General features: G+C 37.5%; 2 protein-coding genes across 5 annotated transcripts; both read left to right on the forward strand.

The window, feature by feature from the left end:
* Positions 1-298: 298 nt before the first annotated feature.
* LOC113048223 (solute carrier family 35 member E3-like) lies at positions 299-5836 on the forward strand. Its single transcript, XM_026209874.1, has 5 exons — positions 299-951; positions 1475-1585; positions 1761-1919; positions 2254-2336; positions 5273-5836. Exons 1-5 carry the CDS (start codon positions 538-540, stop codon positions 5457-5459), a joined length of 954 nt encoding a protein of 317 aa, XP_026065659.1. The 5' UTR covers positions 299-537; the 3' UTR covers positions 5460-5836.
* Positions 5837-7748: 1912 nt separating this feature from the next.
* Positions 7749-14930, forward strand: LOC113048224 (E3 ubiquitin-protein ligase Mdm2-like). 4 transcript variants are annotated; one of them, XM_026209876.1, is made up of 11 exons: positions 7749-7829; positions 9530-9602; positions 9691-9765; positions 11361-11494; positions 11825-11874; positions 11954-12012; positions 12134-12203; positions 13147-13304; positions 13413-13562; positions 13673-13741; positions 14206-14930. In XM_026209876.1, exons 2-11 carry the CDS (start codon positions 9543-9545, stop codon positions 14818-14820), a joined length of 1440 nt encoding a protein of 479 aa, XP_026065661.1. In that variant the 5' UTR covers positions 7749-7829; positions 9530-9542; the 3' UTR covers positions 14821-14930. The 4 variants fall into 4 exon arrangements, with proteins under 4 accessions (XP_026065661.1, XP_026065662.1, XP_026065664.1 ...); XM_026209877.1 differs by having other exon boundaries at positions 7804-7829; positions 9530-9619; XM_026209875.1 differs by lacking the exon at positions 7749-7829 and adding an exon at positions 7867-9439.
* The last annotated feature ends 2374 nt before the right edge of the window (positions 14931-17304 follow it).

Here is a 17304-nt window from a genome sequence, read left to right on the forward strand (position 1 = left end):
AGTGATTTTATAACAAAAAGAAACAATAAAGACCAAAATAAGTACAATTCAATATTTGAATCTCAGTAATCTTGTAATTTTGTCCGCTAGATAGCGAGCAGTGATGTGGCGTCGTTCGTGTCACTGACATAGACGGGTCACTGCCTTTACTGTCTATGGTCACTGCTGATAAATTTCCACAGACGAATTCTCGCGCATGCGTATTGTCGCTATAGTGTTTCAGCCCATGGGCATCTCGCGAGAGTTGCACGGTTGCCCGTTACCTTTCAGACTCGTCCCTCATTTGCAAGCGTCGCGTCGCGTTTGAGTACGTCACGCCCATGTGTTCAGTCAGTGGCAGGCAGAGCAGCAGCGATTTGAGAGAATACGGCTTTCTATGAGGGACAATCTTATAATGAAAGCCGCTCTGAACTGCTTTTACACACTCATCCACAGAAAGAGATTTATGTCTCTCTGCTGATGCAGTACCAAAGCAGACACCTGAAACGGTTTCTCTAGAAGTATTTGCCTCTAGCAGAAGACTAAAAGTACGTCTGAATGAGCTCAGCTATGGCGACGCGACTCTCTGACTTGTTTGGAAACAGCCGGATAATTGCAGGACTGCTGGTCAACCTACTGTCTTCGATCTGTATAGTGTTCATCAACAAATGGATCTATGTGCACCATGGCTTTCCCAACATGACCCTGACTCTCATACATTTCGTAGTGACATGGCTGGGGCTGTTCATTTGCCAGAAGATGGATATATTCTCCCCCAAGAGTCTCAGACCTTCTAAAATCATCCTGCTGGCCTTGAGTTTCTGTGGGTTTGTTGTTTTCACCAATCTGTCTCTCCAGAGCAACACTATAGGAACATATCAGCTGGCCAAGACCATGACAACACCCGTGATCATAGTCATCCAGACCTTATACTACAGAAAGACATTTTCCACAAAGATTAAACTGACTCTAGTAAGTGGGCTTCAATTATTTCACTGGAATACTAAGAAATCCTTCTAAAATATTCCTTAACAGTAGTTCAAATGCAATGGAATCTCCGACTGCAGTTAAAAGCTGTCTTTCAGAATCGGGAAATAAACAGATCAAAGTTTAAAATTCACATGTATGTGTGTGTGCAATAAACATAATTTATTTAAATATATAGTAGACTTCTTATACTTGTGGAATGCACTGTATGCAGTACTGTATACTGTATACAGTGCATTCCACAAGTATAAGAAGTCTACTATATAATACTGTATTGCACAATGTATTAATGCGTGGTGATTGTTAATGCGTGTTATTATAACTGTAAGATGTTTTTAACCGTCATTTCTATAGCATGCACATGCTATGCATCAGTTTGAACTATGTTCTGGGTAAATGCTGATAAAAGCAGATTTGTTTATGCAAGGTAATGGGTCAAAACATGTGATTTTTACACCACCTCATATTATTTATTCCTTTAAATTATATATTTTTTTTTAATAAAAAGGTGCCGATCACTTTAGGGGTCATACTGAACTCGTACTATGACGTGAAGTTCAACCTTCTTGGGATGATCTTTGCCACACTTGGGGTCTTTGTAACCTCGCTGTATCAAGTGGTAAGCATTATCTGTATCATTTCTGAAAAAGTCATATTCCTTTATTTATATATAGAAATAATTAAAAAAAAATACTTTAATAAATTTCTGACCATAAATGATTTCCCTCATTAATTATTCAGATATCCACACTGCTTCTGAATGGTGATTGAATCATTAATTTCTCCTATTCTAGTGGGTCGGTGCCAAACAGCATGAACTTCAGGTGAACTCTATGCAGTTGCTGTATTATCAAGCACCCATGTCTTCAGCGTTTCTCTTGGTCCTGGTGCCATTCTTCGAACCCTTTACCGGAGAGGGTGGGATCTTTGGCCCCTGGTCATTTCAGGCCCTGGTAAGAGAGCGAGTGAGAGAGGGACTGTTCTTTCAATGGCTCACACACTCCTTCTGCACGTATCCAGAGGAATTTCTTACATATACAAACACAGTCACAGAGAGCGCCTTGTGTTGTTGCCAAAATTTCCTGGGTAAAAAAAAAAGAAAAGAATACGCTTATATCCCCACCCCCATTGGATAAAAGATCAGTTCATTGCTCTAAATATTACTATGTGAATGTTTATTTATTAAATAAAAAAGCATAATGTATTTCTATAGGGTTTGGTTTTTAGTATTGAGATGAATTGTATTTTTGAATGGTTGATTCTTTATATTTTTTCTGCTTCCTCAAGTTCATGGTTCTGCTGTCTGGTGTCATTGCCTTTCTGGTCAATTTGTCCATTTACTGGATCATTGGGAACACGTCTCCTGTTACGTATCCTTTCTGCTAATTCTCTGAAATCTCTGTCATTCAGCTATGGCTATTTCTTTTTATCTATTCTCACCCTTTAGACAAGCATCTTTAAACGTGACTTTATTGTTTGTTAAGTGTCAGATTAGGTCTATAATGCAAGCAAATGTTTGTTTAACAGAGACTTGGCAAAGCTTGGCAAATAGTAACATATAGTTACACACTTGTTTCATAATGAAAGGGAAAGCTGTAATTCAATCAAGGCACATCTTTTAGCCACGAGCTATACTGAAAACATTTCATGGTTTTGAATACATCCATTTAGTGCGAGTGCATTTTCTCAAAGTACGCAGTAGAGGGAGCAAATGTACCAACATCTGTTTGAAACTGCACTTTTGGACCACTTATTATTTCTCAACCAAGCGTTTTCTATCAGGACATGGAAATATGCTTATGTTTTGTTAGCTCTCTTTCTAAAGTATACTGGCAACTATATCATTTAATTAGTAAAATACCATTTATACTGTATGAAGAATAGGCCGTATCACGTTTGAACAAATTCAGATGCTTTTAAAAAAGTGCTGGGTTGTGCAGTTTGTTATGACATTAATGTAGAATATTCATTTATTAATATAAAAGGAACTGAGTTACAGTTAAATCAATCTCAAACTCTACTAAACTAACTTATTTTATTAACAGATTAATTAACTTTTTTTACAAGACTCATATATCCCTTCATCAATATTAAAACTTTTATAAAGAGATTTATTCACTTTTTTCACATTCACAAGACTGATATATACAGAAATCTATATTAAAACTAGCAAATGTTATTTTGTTAACATATTATACTTTTTTAAACGGATTTATTAACTTTTGCTGCATACTAACAAGACCCTTAGATCAATATTATGCAGAGATGTATAAAGTACTAGAGACCCATACTTGAGTAAAAGTACAAGTGCTCTATCAAAAAAGTGACTTGAGTAGAAGTAGAAGTGCTCTTTAAGCACCACACTTAAGTAGAAGTACTAAAGTATTCAACATTTTTTGTACTTAAGTATTGCAAGTAGTCTATTTTAAAATTTACTACTCAAGTACTGAAAGTAAAAGTAGAAGTAGCCTATTGTGTTATGTAGTTATTAAAGAAAGTAGTCAAAAGTTTGAACATATTGTTTTTACTATTTCAAATGATTAACCTAAAGGACAATCACAATTCCTTTGACTGTAAACAAAAAACGGTTAGTAGGGTTAGTTACCCAATTTGCAAAATGATGTCATTATTACCCTCATGTTGTTTCAAACCAGTAAGACATCAGAGGGTCATTTAGAATTTTTTGAAGCAACGAAAATACATTTTGGTCAAAAAATAGCAAAAACTACGACTTTATTCAGCATTGTCTTCCCTTCCGTGTCTGTTGTAAGACATTTAAAAACAAAGCAGTTTGTGATATCTGGTTCGCGAACGAATCATTAGATGTAACTGGATCTTTTTGAAACAGTCCACCAAATCGAACTGAATCGTTTTAAACAGTTCGCGTCTCCAATACGCATTAATCCACAGATGAATTAAGCTGTTAACTTGTTTAATGTGTCTGACACTCCCTCTGAGTTAAAACAAACCAATATCCCGGAGTAATTCATTGACTCAAACAGTACACTGACTGAATTGATGTGAAGAGAGAACTGAAGATGAACACCGAGCAGAGCCAGATAATGACTCGTTCACGAGTCAAGAACCGTTTCTGTCAGACGCGTCCAATTCGTGAACCGATCGGCTGATGATACTGCGCATGTGTGATTTAGCGTGAAGCAAACCGACACACAGAGCGTCTGGAACTGAACTGATTCTTTTGGTGATTGATTCTGAACTGATTCTGTGTTAATGTTATGAGCCCATGTGCAGTCAACGCCAATGACGCCATTGCATCGAGCGCAAAAGAATCGGTGAACTGTTTTCTTCAACTGGTTTATTGAATCGAACTGTCAGAAAGAACTAACGTTACTGGTCATCCGAAAACCGATGCAACCGGTTCTTGACTCGTGAACGAGTCATTATCTGGCTCGGCTCGGTGTTCATCTCTCTCTTCACAGCAGTTCAGTCAGCACGCGCCGTCTCGCTTGATTCGCTCAATGATGTGCCAGCTTCATCAAACCTGCCATCTACAGTTCTGGCAGTGGTTTGTAATGGAATGATTCATAACATTATTATAATTGTAACGAGTAACGATGCAGCACATAAAAAAATATCGGAGTAAAAGTATTAAACTCAGCGAAAATATGTACCGAAGTAAAAGTGGAAGTAGGAGAATAAAATAATACTCTAGTAAAGTACAGATACCGCCTTTTAGTACTTAAGTACAGTAGTGAAGTAGTTCTACTTCGTTACTATACATCTCTGATATTATGGATTTTTGAAAATTACCTTTCATGCAATGTGAAACATTGCTCTAAGTGAATGAAAAAAACAAAAGCTGCTTTATCAGGCATTACAGGCATGATCCAATCGGACCTATCACCGCAGATTAGCGTCACACAAAAGAGGGGTTTGGAAAAATTAATCGTTGAGTGAATCATTTGGGAGTCGTTGAGCAATAAGGTAAAAATAAATGCATATTATAAGACAATGAAAGTACATGCATGCATGTCAACCTGCTTTTGGGGACTCCCAAAACCAAAATATGGACCTTTCATAACCCATAATAGGGGCACTTTAAAACTATCTGTTATTTTATTAACAAATTGTGTGTGTTAAGATTTCTCTTAAATATCACATTCACAAGCCTAACTACAAAACATAAAAATCCTAACAGTAAAATAGTCAAAAGAATATTAACTTTGAGAGAGAATCATTTTGAAGCTCATTTCTGACTTGTATATGAAACTCATGTCCTCAAAGCCTGTTTCTCAAGTGCATGTTATAAGACTCGAGGAACGTCCCTTAACATTTCTCCTCACAGCTACAACATGTTTGGACACTTCAAGTTCTGCATCACATTACTGGGCGGTTATGTCCTCTTCCAGGACTCCTTGTCCTTAAATCAAGGTCTGGGCATCCTCTGCACCCTCACTGGCATCCTGGCATACACCCATTTCAAACTGGCAGAACAGGAGGAGGGCAAAAGCAAGCTTGCACAGAGGCCATAGCCCTGCTGATGGGCCAATCAACAAGAAAGTCAGTGTTCAGTGCCTGATTCGTTCAGGAATAGCTAGTGATGATGGCTCCTGCACAGGAGTGTGAAGACTAACCAAACATAGACTGGAAGGATGTAGGTTTAAGCCATAGAGGCTGAGAACTTTTAATAGCATTTCAATCTTTTTAAGAGTTACATTTTTATTTCAAGTAGAGTATTCAATATTTGCAGATAAAATTGCAAAAAAAAAAAAAAAAAAAAAAACATGCTACTTGAGAGAGCAACTCTGAAATTGCTGAAGCGTTTCCTTTTTTTATTTTGTAAGTGTTCTTTTATAATGTATTTTTCAAATGGTCTGTACAACAATAAAACATTTTAGAAAAAGTACCACAACTGTTTTCTTTTGTCACATTTTTCAAGAATGGAATGTTATCTTATCTAGTCGAGTCTAAATTGTGACTTTTTAGGACAAGGGTCAGTGTCTACTTAGCAAAAAAGACTTGAGTATCTGTGAATGGAATGTCAATTATTTGTTCAGTTCATGATGAGGGCTTTTCAACTTGTTTTTCTCTTTTGCAATGCACATCTGAAACATTAGTCACAGCCAAAGTCCTGTCTGCAGTCTAAACTCTAGATCTATAACTTTTTTTGTGTGTTTGCATATTAGAATATTAGGATTTTCAACATAAAAACTGCAAAAGATGCTGCTTAAAGTGGCAGTTCACCCAACAAATGTCATTTTCTTCTATGGAACATGATATTTAAAAATTGAATTTTCAGCATCCATTACTCCAGTCTTCAGAAATCCTTCAGAAATGCAGATTTGCTGCTCAAGAAACATGTCTATTATTATTAGTGTTGTGCTGCTTAATAGTTTTGTAAAAAATAATGATAATAATAATATTTGAGAAGGTCGGGCAGAACAGCATTTATTTGATTTAGAAATTCAAATTATAATTATAAATGATGAATGTCTATCAAGACATTATAAATCTTTGTTTCTTTTGATAAATGTAAAGCATTCTTGCTAGATAAAAGTATGAAGTATTAAAAACATGTAAGAAGGAAAGAATCCAACAACTGCCCAAAAAACATGGAAACTCCTGGTTAATACCAGGAACAAGCACCTCAGTGTGTAGATGGTAATTTCTTTCTAATTTTTCCCCAAAACATCCATGTGTGGTTGCATATTGAATAAGTAGATAGATGAATAGTCATTTTGAGAGTGCACAGTCTTGAACTTTAATCTTTAGGATCTGCATTTATCCTTACTTCCATTAATTAAATTAATGGCTTTTCTGATGACTTCAGTGGTCCATGGAATTTCCTCATTATTACAGATGTACAAGCCCAAACATGTTGAGCTTAAAGGAACATGTTGTACTAAAATGAACTCTGACTCACTGTCCCTGCATGGGCCTTAAATACAGATCCTGTCACAGGGACTGTACAAGACTTGTTTTCACGGCACAGTCCATATCCCCTTAATAATGCCCTGATTTCACTCAGCAAACAGGACCTCCCCTAATTTGCAAGTTTCTGTTTAGTTATGTCATGACAACAGACTCATTTTACAAATGAATATGTTTTGACGTGGATTTCACACACAGCTGATGAATTCCCAGCATCCTCACCAAACAGGGGACTCGCAGAATCCTCTTATAAGAGAAAGAACGGATCATTATTACTCATCAAAACTGATAAGTTATTTTAGTTAGCAAAATAAAAATATAATGAAAATGTAGCTCCTTAATCAAAGGGGGAATTCATTAACCAGTGAGAGGTGATGCAGTGAATATTATCATGATTATAACTACAAATGTTAAACAGTAATTTACTATCAAGTGATAATAATGTTTTCGATCAATCTCATACAATTAAACAATGCACTAAATTCAACCCAAGAGGCTTAAGCGAACCATATTAAATGCTAAATAATTAATAATAATAATAACAATAATTTTAGTAGGCCTACTGCTTCGACTTTGTGGTCATATTAATTTTTCATTAATTTCATACATATAACCTGATAAATGCGGAATTAAGGCTGACAACTAAAACGTGTCCAGTGTGGATTAATATTGAAATAAAGAACCAGCAAGTTTGTACAACATACAACCGCATACAAATGACGAGTTAAATATGAAATTAACTTCACACGGTCAGACTCCTTTAATCGCATAAAAAAAAAAAAAAAACGTAAAATAGCAAATGTAGATAGGCCTAATGTAAATAATGTCCAACTCGCCCTCACGTGAGTGTATTATGTGATGTTTACTCAATACGCATAGACGCCGCGCGCTCATCGCTCACGTGCTAGAACATTTCAAATTCAAACAGGCGCCAGTAGAGGGAGTTCGAGACGCTCAACTGTCACTAGCAGGTAGGATACTAACACTTTCAGTTTAACCTTTTTCGTACTTTCTCGTCTATTTACGACACATATTAAGCTGTAAATATCTGAATAGCATTGTGGTATACGTTGCAGTGAAATATTTCAACGCCGTATGAGGCTTCGATGTCCGTTTAGTCGCCTAAAATAAGTTTCCTCAGCCTTGCGTTAAGCGCGGCCTAATCCAGCCTCGGGGTTTCCTGATAGTCCACAGCGAGAAATAGACACCGGGAGTGCGGGCGTTTGTGGCGTTGTTAATATAAATTTGCATAGTCTTGTCGTTCAAATGCGAATTGCTCCACATCAGGCAGTACGTTAATCGTTTAAATTGTGTCTTTAAAACTAACGTTACTGCTAGAACATTACTCCGTTACTATTCTACTTGTAAAGAAATTAAGAAATGTGTTCGTAATAACGTTACGTAAACAGACAACCACGGCTTATACGACGTTTATACTTTATAACTTCACTCATACATTATGCACGTATGCACATTGTAATCAACCATGTATCGTATGCATTACATCAGGTTATTTTGTTATTAATAATCGGAGTTGTATAGACCCTCCCCCTTTTGTACCTAATTAAAGTTGCGACAATTAAGTGAATGTTGAAGTGTCCAACATTACACACTTACTTATATTTTTTTCCAATTATTTAAGTGCATCATGGCAGTATTTAAAGAACTCTTTTAATTTTGGAATTTTCAGTGTGAACGCACTACTCGCACTATTTATACAAAACGTCTTAGAATAGTGCAAACGTACGCGATTTGGAACGCACCTAATAGTTATGATCTGTCATACTGAAACCTGACGTGTCAAGAGCACGCAAGACGTCAAGCTTTTCATCACACGTAACGTTACATCTCATAAAACGAACAATATTTACACGATGATCTGTTTTCATGTTACCTCTGGGGGGCAAGTCTTTGATGTTCCATGATGTTAAGGTTTTACATTAATTACGTGCCGCTAATTTGAATGGAGAGATTTGCATGCATACAGATGGTAGCGTTAGTTAAAAATCCCGAAGACAACAAACTTGAGATTGTTGTTGTGTTTTGCGTGTGTACAGACCACTGTCGTGGTCCAGAGACATTTGGAGCTTTACCCGATATCCATGCATCCGTAGCACTTGTAATGAATAGCATTTAGACATTTCTGCCTGAATTTATTTAACGGAGGAGCTAATAATCCACCAGGATCGCTTTGGTCCAAACACTCCGTTATTTCACCTTTTACTGGGCTGATACGCTTCAAATCCAAGTGCTTGCCAGGAAAGGGCGTGTGTAGTAAAACGGGACATGTCCGGGCATGAACACAGAGAACCAGACAACTCAGCAAAGATCGTCTCCCACCACTAGGCGTCTAAAGCTAGTCAAGCTTTGACATGTCATGTCCGAACCCGCCCAGGGGATGATGAGTAGTGATGTGGATTCTAGCCCTGACATGCCTCTTTGCGTCTATTTAAACCATGGACCGGCTCTCAGCAAGCTCCCACTCATCACTAAGCCAGAGCTCAAGCACTTTATGTACAGGAAGCAGAGTATATATAGAAGATTCTTTGTTAGAATAGCCAAGTTACCTCTGTTTGCACAGGTTATGTTTGTTCTGAAGTTTGTATTTGTACTGAATTGCCTCTAAATTGTTGTATGTAGTCTAACTTTGTCTTTGTTTTTTTGTTTACAGATTATCTACCAATATGGCAACAGAAAGTTGTTTAAGCAGTTCGCAGATCAGCAAGGTTGACAACGAAAAACTGGTAATGTAGCCTTCAAGGTGTGTGTTTGTGTATTTAAGTGCGTCTTTTACACCTTGAAATTACTGAGTTTTATTTATTGTAACTTTAGGTAAGACCAAAAGTTCAGCTGAAAAGCCTGTTAGAGGATGCAGGTGCAGATAAAGATGTCTTCACCATGAAAGAGGTGAGGAGATGTGTTTTCTGACAGCAGTTACAGTCCATTTTATTTGATATACACTAACATTTAAAAAGTTTGGGCTGGGAAGATATCCTATGCTAACCAAAGCTGCATTTATTTGATCAGAAATACAGTAAAAAGAGCAATATTTTGAAATGTCAATTTAAAGAAAAAAAAATATATATATATTTTAATGAATTTTCAGCATCATTACTACAGTCTTTAGTGTTACATAAACCTTTAGAAGTCATTCTTATGTGCTGATTCGGTGCTTAAGAAACATTTATTCTTATTAATGTAAACAAAAAAATATTTATAGATATTTCAAGATTTAATTTGAAGAACATTTTACAAATATTTGAAAATCTGAACGGTTTCTGTACTTTTGAATGGTAGTATTCACTTCATGCTTTATGGTTGGATATCAAAGTGGATTTATGTCAGTTTTTAGTAATACTGAACCCTGTTATACGTTGTATGTATAATTTTTCATATAAGCACTTAAGCAGTGACACCTATTTGTTAGTTTTTTAAATGAGTTTGTGGTCCAATACCAGTTGGAGCTTTTTACTTCTGTAAGGATGTTTGATTGGAGGATGGATAGAATATGGAAATATGGTAATCATTTAGAGTGGGTTTTATTCTTATAAATTAGGCCAGTAGGAAACAACTCAGAACACCTTAGCAACCATGTGTAAATTGCACTGACTTCATGCCAGCAGCATTTGCATGGGCTAGTGCCATTATTCAACAGTTACAAAATCGAATTTATAACTTTTAATTTGTAGTGTGCAACAAAATAGATAATTTATATTCCCTTTTACTCTTGATATTTGATGTTACTTGAACTATTTTCATCTGTTGTCAACTTTGTGATGTTATGAGTCATTTTTTTTTTTATGGCTGGAAGTTGTGGTTATCTGACTAACAGGAATGTATTACTCATCTGTATTGACTATTTAAAGGGGTCATATGATGCGGTTTCAATTTTTCCTTTCTCTTTGGAGTGTTAAAAGCTCTTGGTGCATGAAGAAGATCTGTAAATTTGCAAAGTCTCAAATCCCAAATCCAAAGAGATATTCTTTATCAGAGTTAAGACTCTGCCACACCCCCCTTAGACAGCTCTTTCAAACACGCCCCCACATGTCTATGTCACTGTGGAAATATGTGTGTAATGCCACCCAAATGTTCACGCAAAGAAAGAAGGCGTGCTTTCGGTAACCACAGTTAGTGTTGAAGCAGCCATGTCAGGGAGAATTCTGTAATTCTGACTTTGCTGTGAAAATCTGGTACTTCTAAAGCTACTGTAAGCATGTTTTGTTATTAGTTTAAGTATTTGCTATTGAATGTTCAAATGCAGAGTTTTGCATGCATGCGCGCGCGCGTGTGTGTGTGAGAGAGAACGATGTACAGTATTTGAAAAATAATTTTTACGTTTTTATTTTTTACATTATAGCAAGTCAAAATTTTTCTGTTACAACAAATACACAAAATAATGATCTTAAAATAACCACATCTTTACCATGTTTTCTTTCAGCAATCTGTTTCAGGAAATGGTTTCCCTATCGATCTCTAAACAACTTGTCTTTCTGTGTTTTTAGGTCTTGTTTTATTTGGGGAAGTATATCATGAGCAAGGAGTTATATGACAAGCAGCAGCAACACATTGTGCACTGCGGAGAGGATGCTCTTGGTGCAGTTCTCGGGGTGAAAAGTTTCTCCGTCAAAGAGCCCCGGTGTGTATTGACGCTCTAACTTCTCTAGAGCAGCTGTAGTACCAGTGACCTCTGGGAATATCAGGGTGGGGTTTTAAAGCAACAGATGGCAGCTTTTGACCTACTGACTCTGAAAGGGTCTGTTGTCACCGGTTTAAGATATGAAGCGCCTGCAGAAGGTTTTGGATACCTTTGGATACAAATAGGGGGCAAGTGTAGATAAAAAAATAAAAAAGCCTGTAAAGCCTACATGTTTCTCTTAATTATTATTATTTTTATAGTGAAATTTGCTATATGAACACGAAAGTTTTGTGTGTAATTTTATTTCTTTGTATTTATTTAATTATTTAGAGCACTCTTTGCACTGATCAACAGAAACCTTGTGACTGTGAAAAATACAGGTACTATGATTGTTATTTATTTTTTTTCTTTGTTTTCATCTGTTGTTTGTGTTAAAACTGTCTTTGTTTCCTTTTACAGATATTCAGTCTACCTTCTCTGAACCCAGGAGTCAAAGTGAACCAGACCGAGGGCCCGGGGTAAATGTTCTTTTATGCTCAGACACTTAGAACCACACTGTATTGACCCATTCCACAGAGTTTCCCTGGTAGTGCTGTGTCTGTGCTTGAAGCATGACTGAAACTTCACCGTCTGTTCTAGGATACGGATTCAGACTCTCGCTCATCTACCTCACAACAGCAGCGCAGGAGGAGGAGAAGCAGTGATCCTGGTAAGAGCGCACAGCACACCAAAATACACACCAGCTGTGTCCTGTTGAGTGTGTGTGAAAGCACATGCTTGATCAGTTGGGCTAGATAGGATTTCAGATAGAGTTGTTTGTTCCAGTGTTGACGTAGTTCCTGTTTTTAACAGGAAAGGCATTTCCATTTTTCTTGAGATTTTCCCTCTCTCTAGCCAGCTGCCTTTAGCTCAGACAGGTTCATTTACAGTTGAACTAATGTGTTAATTTAAAACAAACAAAAAAATTTAGTTTGCTGTCTGGTCTAACAGAAAAGTAAACCCATTTTAACAAGTGTACCGTCTGTTGGTTTGGATCAAGTTAGGTTTAATTGTAGGTTTCATGATTTCAGGCTAGTTTATTTTTTGCCAGGAGTTTTGTAAAAGGTTGAGGCGACTCCCTTTTTCAAGGACTGTTTATTTTTCCTGCCTTGTATTTTTTTTATTTTTATGATGGATCATTTTGTACTATTCTTCGAGTCCTGATAGAAGACTGTATGCGAGTAAACAAATGGTACCATAATTGATTGCTCTCTCTGCCACTGTACACCTCAAAAGGACACTGAGATCTGGAGGTTGTGCAGAATGTGCTCAGATGAGTGCTGCTTCAATGGCCCATTTTTAAACCTTAGCTACGCACACAAAGACAGTTTGTTGAGCAAACAGCACCAGATGCACCATTTAAAACAGGGTTATTGCTCTGAGCATTGCCCCTGCTTGCCTCATAAGTGTCCAAAGTTGAGTGCATGTAACAAACATCAGCAAATTAAAAACTAATGCATTATACACTTAAGGTTGTGTTTTAACATAACGTAAAGGAAACAGATTGGAAATGCAGCGTGGTTCAGTTACAGAGCAGTTGCATGTCCAAACCCTTGGATGGACATGTGTGAGGGCATGTTCTTGTGTCAAAGTTTTTTTTGTGCTTTCAATAGAGAGTACTCCAGCCGAAGACGATCCCGGAGAATGCAGGAAGAGGCACAAGTCCGATAGCTTCTCTCTGACATTTGATGACAGCTTGTCTTGGTGTGTGATCGGTGGCCTGCACCGGGAGAGGGGGAATAGTGAGTCTTCGGAAGCACAAAGCAACTCTGTGAGTAGCACCTTTAAATGCTCATTCACTCTCTTTTGGTTTACCAGCAACTGTAACTTCTTCTGCACTGTTATTTGGCCTTTTCTAAGCATCCGGTTTGTTTTACAGGATGTAGGTATCTCTCACAGCGAGGGCAGTGAAGAGAGCGAAGACTCTGAGTCTGAATCTGATAACTTTAGTGTGGAGTTTGAGGTGGAGTCCATAAACTCTGACGCCTACAGTGAGCATGATGAGGATTCATTGCCAGGAGAGAACGAGGTCTCAACTCAAACTCGTGTTCTTCTGAGAGAGAGATTAACCAGTGACCTAACTAATCTAACCTGTTTGACGATCCTCAACTCACTGCAATTCTGTATTTGCTTACTCAGGTGTATGAAGTCACAATCTTTGCTGAGGATGAAGATTCGTTTGATGAGGATACTGAGATAACTGAGGCAGTATGTAGCATTTTACTATCATATCGTGATGTTTTTCTAAGTGGGACAAAAGTGGGTTTTACGCTTATCTACCAGGATTAGATTGTGAAAAGGTTGGGGGTGAAAGAAAAAAAAAAACTTTAGTGAGTCTGCCAAAAAGGGCAGCTGATTCAGAGATGCCGCAAGTTAATACATTTTGTTGAAAGATTGACAACTTTTTTTTAATATTGAACTTTGAATTAATTGTGCTTGATACAACCAGGAATGTGTATTAAGCTGACTTTTAATGGGACCATATTTTTAAGTTTTATAAAATTATCTTTTCCTTGAAAGTCCTTTTAATTCTAGTCCTGTTTTTATTGCACCAAATAAAATTTTTCATGACCATTGCCATTCTTTTCTGACTCACGGATTTAAACAGGATCTTTTATTTCTTTAATATGATTATTGATTTAATAATCTAAAATAAAAACGTGTTCACTCAGGACTACTGGAAGTGTGCCGTATGTTACGAGCTCAACCCTCCTCTTCCTCGCCATTGCAAAAGCTGTTGGAAAGTCCGACCCGGTTGGCTTCCAGAAACCCACTCCAACATGGAAAACACCTCCACTAACACTCAACCCAGCACAGAAGACCCCAGCATCACCACAACTACCAGCTCAGCCTCACATGCCAAACTGCTTCCTTCCAAACCCTCAAGCCCTCTTCAAGAAACAGATGAAGGAGTGGACGTACCCGACGGCAAGTGCTCGCAAACTCCTGTCGCATCTAAAGACGAGCTTCTCTCCTCCACGGTCACCGGCTCGCTGACTGACTCTCAGACCTCATCATCGCAGCCCTCAACCTCCTTTGGTGGCAGCAGTCAGGAAGAGACCCCAGAGCTGGAGCGCTACAACAGCCTAGAGGCCTGCCTGCCTGCAACTTGCCTTGAGCCCTGCGTCATCTGTCAAAGTCGCCCCAAGAACGGCTGCATCGTCCACGGAAGAACTGGACACCTTATGGCTTGCTACACTTGCGCCAAGAAATTAAAGAACCGGAACAAGTTGTGTCCGGTGTGCCGAGAGCCCATTCAGTCAGTTGTGTTGACCTACATGAGCTGAGACACTGCAGATATACCTCTTCTCCCCTCCTCACATGAAGTTTTGCGTTCAAATGTAATATTTGTAATATGTTACTGATTGATTAATAAATTGTATTTATGACTCACCAAGCGAGGTTCTCACTCACATGCTGTGTAGTAGAAGTCACAGATCTATGTTATAAGAGTTGCTTCTAAGGGCTTGGAATTAAATCTACCACTTGTGTACTTGCAGAGAATCTGTATACATTTGATCAACTACTAGAAATGTTTGTTTTCATTTAAGTTATGTACATGCTCATGTATAGGTTTCATGTTAATTTAAGTTCTTTGCTGCACTGAAATGTGTTCTTGAGCTGTAGCTCTTTAAACAACCCTTTATAATTGTTCCTCTTGAAGGAAATGCTCTTGTGCACCATTTTTTTTTTTTTTTTTGCTACAAAGACTTGTTTTCTTTGAGTGAGACATAATACATGATTATTTTGAGGCTCTTCTGGTTTTACAGTACAGTTGGATTAGGTTTTTTTTTTTTTTAAGAGTAGCCGATTGGCTGTGAGAAGGTGGTTAAGGTGGCCGGTGTCATTTTCCTGTGTTGTTTGTTGGGTAGGACACAGTGGTCACCCAGAGAGAGCTTTGGTTACTAGGGACCCATTTTTTACTCAATATCAAGAAACATGTTCTGACTTGTTTTTCTCTAATGGCAACCTGGTACAAACATTAAAAAAAAAAAAAAAACTTCCCACTCTTTTTTTTTTTTTTTTTTTAACACCCAAACACTTCTACAATGAGAATCCGTTGTTGTGTAGTTAGTTAAAAGGAGCCGCATGGTGAATGTTTGTACTCTTTGGTAGTTGTGACTCATGAATGTTGTGCACCTATTTAATCATCTTCTGAAATTGCACTTATTTGCACGCTATCATTAATTTAAATGTTGACGTGCTGCAGAAGACATGCTTTTTTGCGTCTAAAAACATTTCAATGGATTGATCCATTTGTTTCTGCAAGTTATAAAAGAATACAACTCATGTGTACGTTACTAAATTTGAATTGTGCAGAATAGTAGCAACATGTCAAATGAACCTGGAGGTTTTATGCTGTTTGATCATGACTAATACCCGAAACCTGTTAAGAGCAAGTCTTGTCTGCTACCCAAAACTGTTATCTTCTCTCATCCAAGAAGTTGACTGAGTAAAGCCAGTGAAGAGCAGATGCAGGAGACAAATTCAAACAAATGTTATACTGCAATAGCAATGGGAAATTAATGCTTCACAACAACATCTCATAAACCTTGACTTCCCATAAACATTCCCACTTATCTCTTATTTATGGACACAATCATCCCTTGAAATGCACAATCATAAGACTAAAATATAGCTGCAAGCAGCAATTACGGGGCCAAGCACTCCACTGGCAAATTCAGGAGCTAAGCATAGCATGGAGCATCACATCAAAATTCAACAATGAGCAACTACAACAATTTTTGGATGATTGTAATTGAAATGCCTGAAAAATCATAAAGACAACCACTAGTAATAAGATTACAAGGCCTATCACTTTTGACCAACTGGTGGCGCTGTAATCAAATAATTTTGGTGTGTTCTGTGTGAGATGCCAATAACACACAAAAAGTTTGGTGTCAATATGTCTAAGCATTCCAGAGATACAGTCTCAAGTGTCATTTTGGCATTGTGCCTCAAATTCGTCACTGTGGTATGCAAAAATGGTTTTGTCTATTGACACAAAATCCATAACTTTGTGTCAGCACAGTCTGAAGATCATCTGATTCAATTTTGGTGAAAATCGGACTAACGGTTGATGAGGAGTTCGAAAAAGTAGGTTTTCAACATAAATCAAAATGGCGGACCGGAAGTTGAGCTTAATCTGGCATATTTGGTATCTATGTTGTCGGCATAAGCCAGGGAATATTTTGAGACCTGTTTCGTTGCAATAGGCTTATGCATTAAAAAGTTATTAGCATTTTTATGTGTAATTATTCATGGTGCTGTTACCAAATTTATGTGGCATGGTCAGTGTGAGGTGGGGATGACACGTACAAAGTTTGGTGCTGATATGTCAAAGCTTTGCAGAGATACAGCCTCAAATGCATTTTGGCACCCTTCCAGCAAACTCGTTGATGCGCAAAATGAGAACCATTGTGTATATCAACACGAAATCCATAACTTTTTGCCTGCATGGTCTGAAGATGATTCACGTCAAATTTGGTGAAAATCGGACTAACGGTCTAGGAGGAGTTTGAAAAAGTAGGCTTTCAACATTAATCAAAATGGCGGACAGAAAGTATGGCCAATTTTCGCATAATTGGTATCAATGCTCTCGGCATGACTCAGAGAATATAGGGAGGCCATTTTAATTTTAATAGCCTAATTTATTCAAAAGTTATTAGCATTTATTTGATATTTCATTATAACTATTGGCCACAAGGTGGCGCTGTGACCAAACTTTTTGAGTACTTTCAGGGCATGGAGCCGAATATTTTTGTATTTAT

This window comes from Carassius auratus, chromosome 29 (genome assembly GCF_003368295.1).
Source record: "Carassius auratus strain Wakin chromosome 29, ASM336829v1, whole genome shotgun sequence".
In the NCBI taxonomy this organism is placed as follows: domain Eukaryota; kingdom Metazoa; phylum Chordata; class Actinopteri; order Cypriniformes; family Cyprinidae; genus Carassius; species Carassius auratus.

What these genes read in the sequence shown, in the direction of transcription:
- LOC113048223 (XM_026209874.1), top strand. Translation starts at nt 538, where the DNA reads ATGAGCTCAGCTATGGCGACGCGACTCTCTGACTTGTTTGGAAACAGC. An exon ending in CAAAGATTAAACTGACTCTA is followed by an intron (nt 952 to 1,474) that starts GTAAGTGGGCTT and finishes TTTAATAAAAAG; the next exon opens with GTGCCGATCACTTTAGGGGT. An exon ending in CCTGGTCATTTCAGGCCCTG is followed by an intron (nt 1,920 to 2,253) that starts GTAAGAGAGCGA and finishes TGCTTCCTCAAG; the next exon opens with TTCATGGTTCTGCTGTCTGG.
- LOC113048224 (XM_026209876.1), top strand. Translation starts at nt 9,543, where the DNA reads ATGGCAACAGAAAGTTGTTTAAGCAGTTCGCAGATCAGCAAGGTTGAC. An exon ending in TGTGACTGTGAAAAATACAG is followed by an intron (nt 11,875 to 11,953) that starts GTACTATGATTG and finishes TTCCTTTTACAG; the next exon opens with ATATTCAGTCTACCTTCTCT. An exon ending in CGGAAGCACAAAGCAACTCT is followed by an intron (nt 13,305 to 13,412) that starts GTGAGTAGCACC and finishes TTTGTTTTACAG; the next exon opens with GATGTAGGTATCTCTCACAG.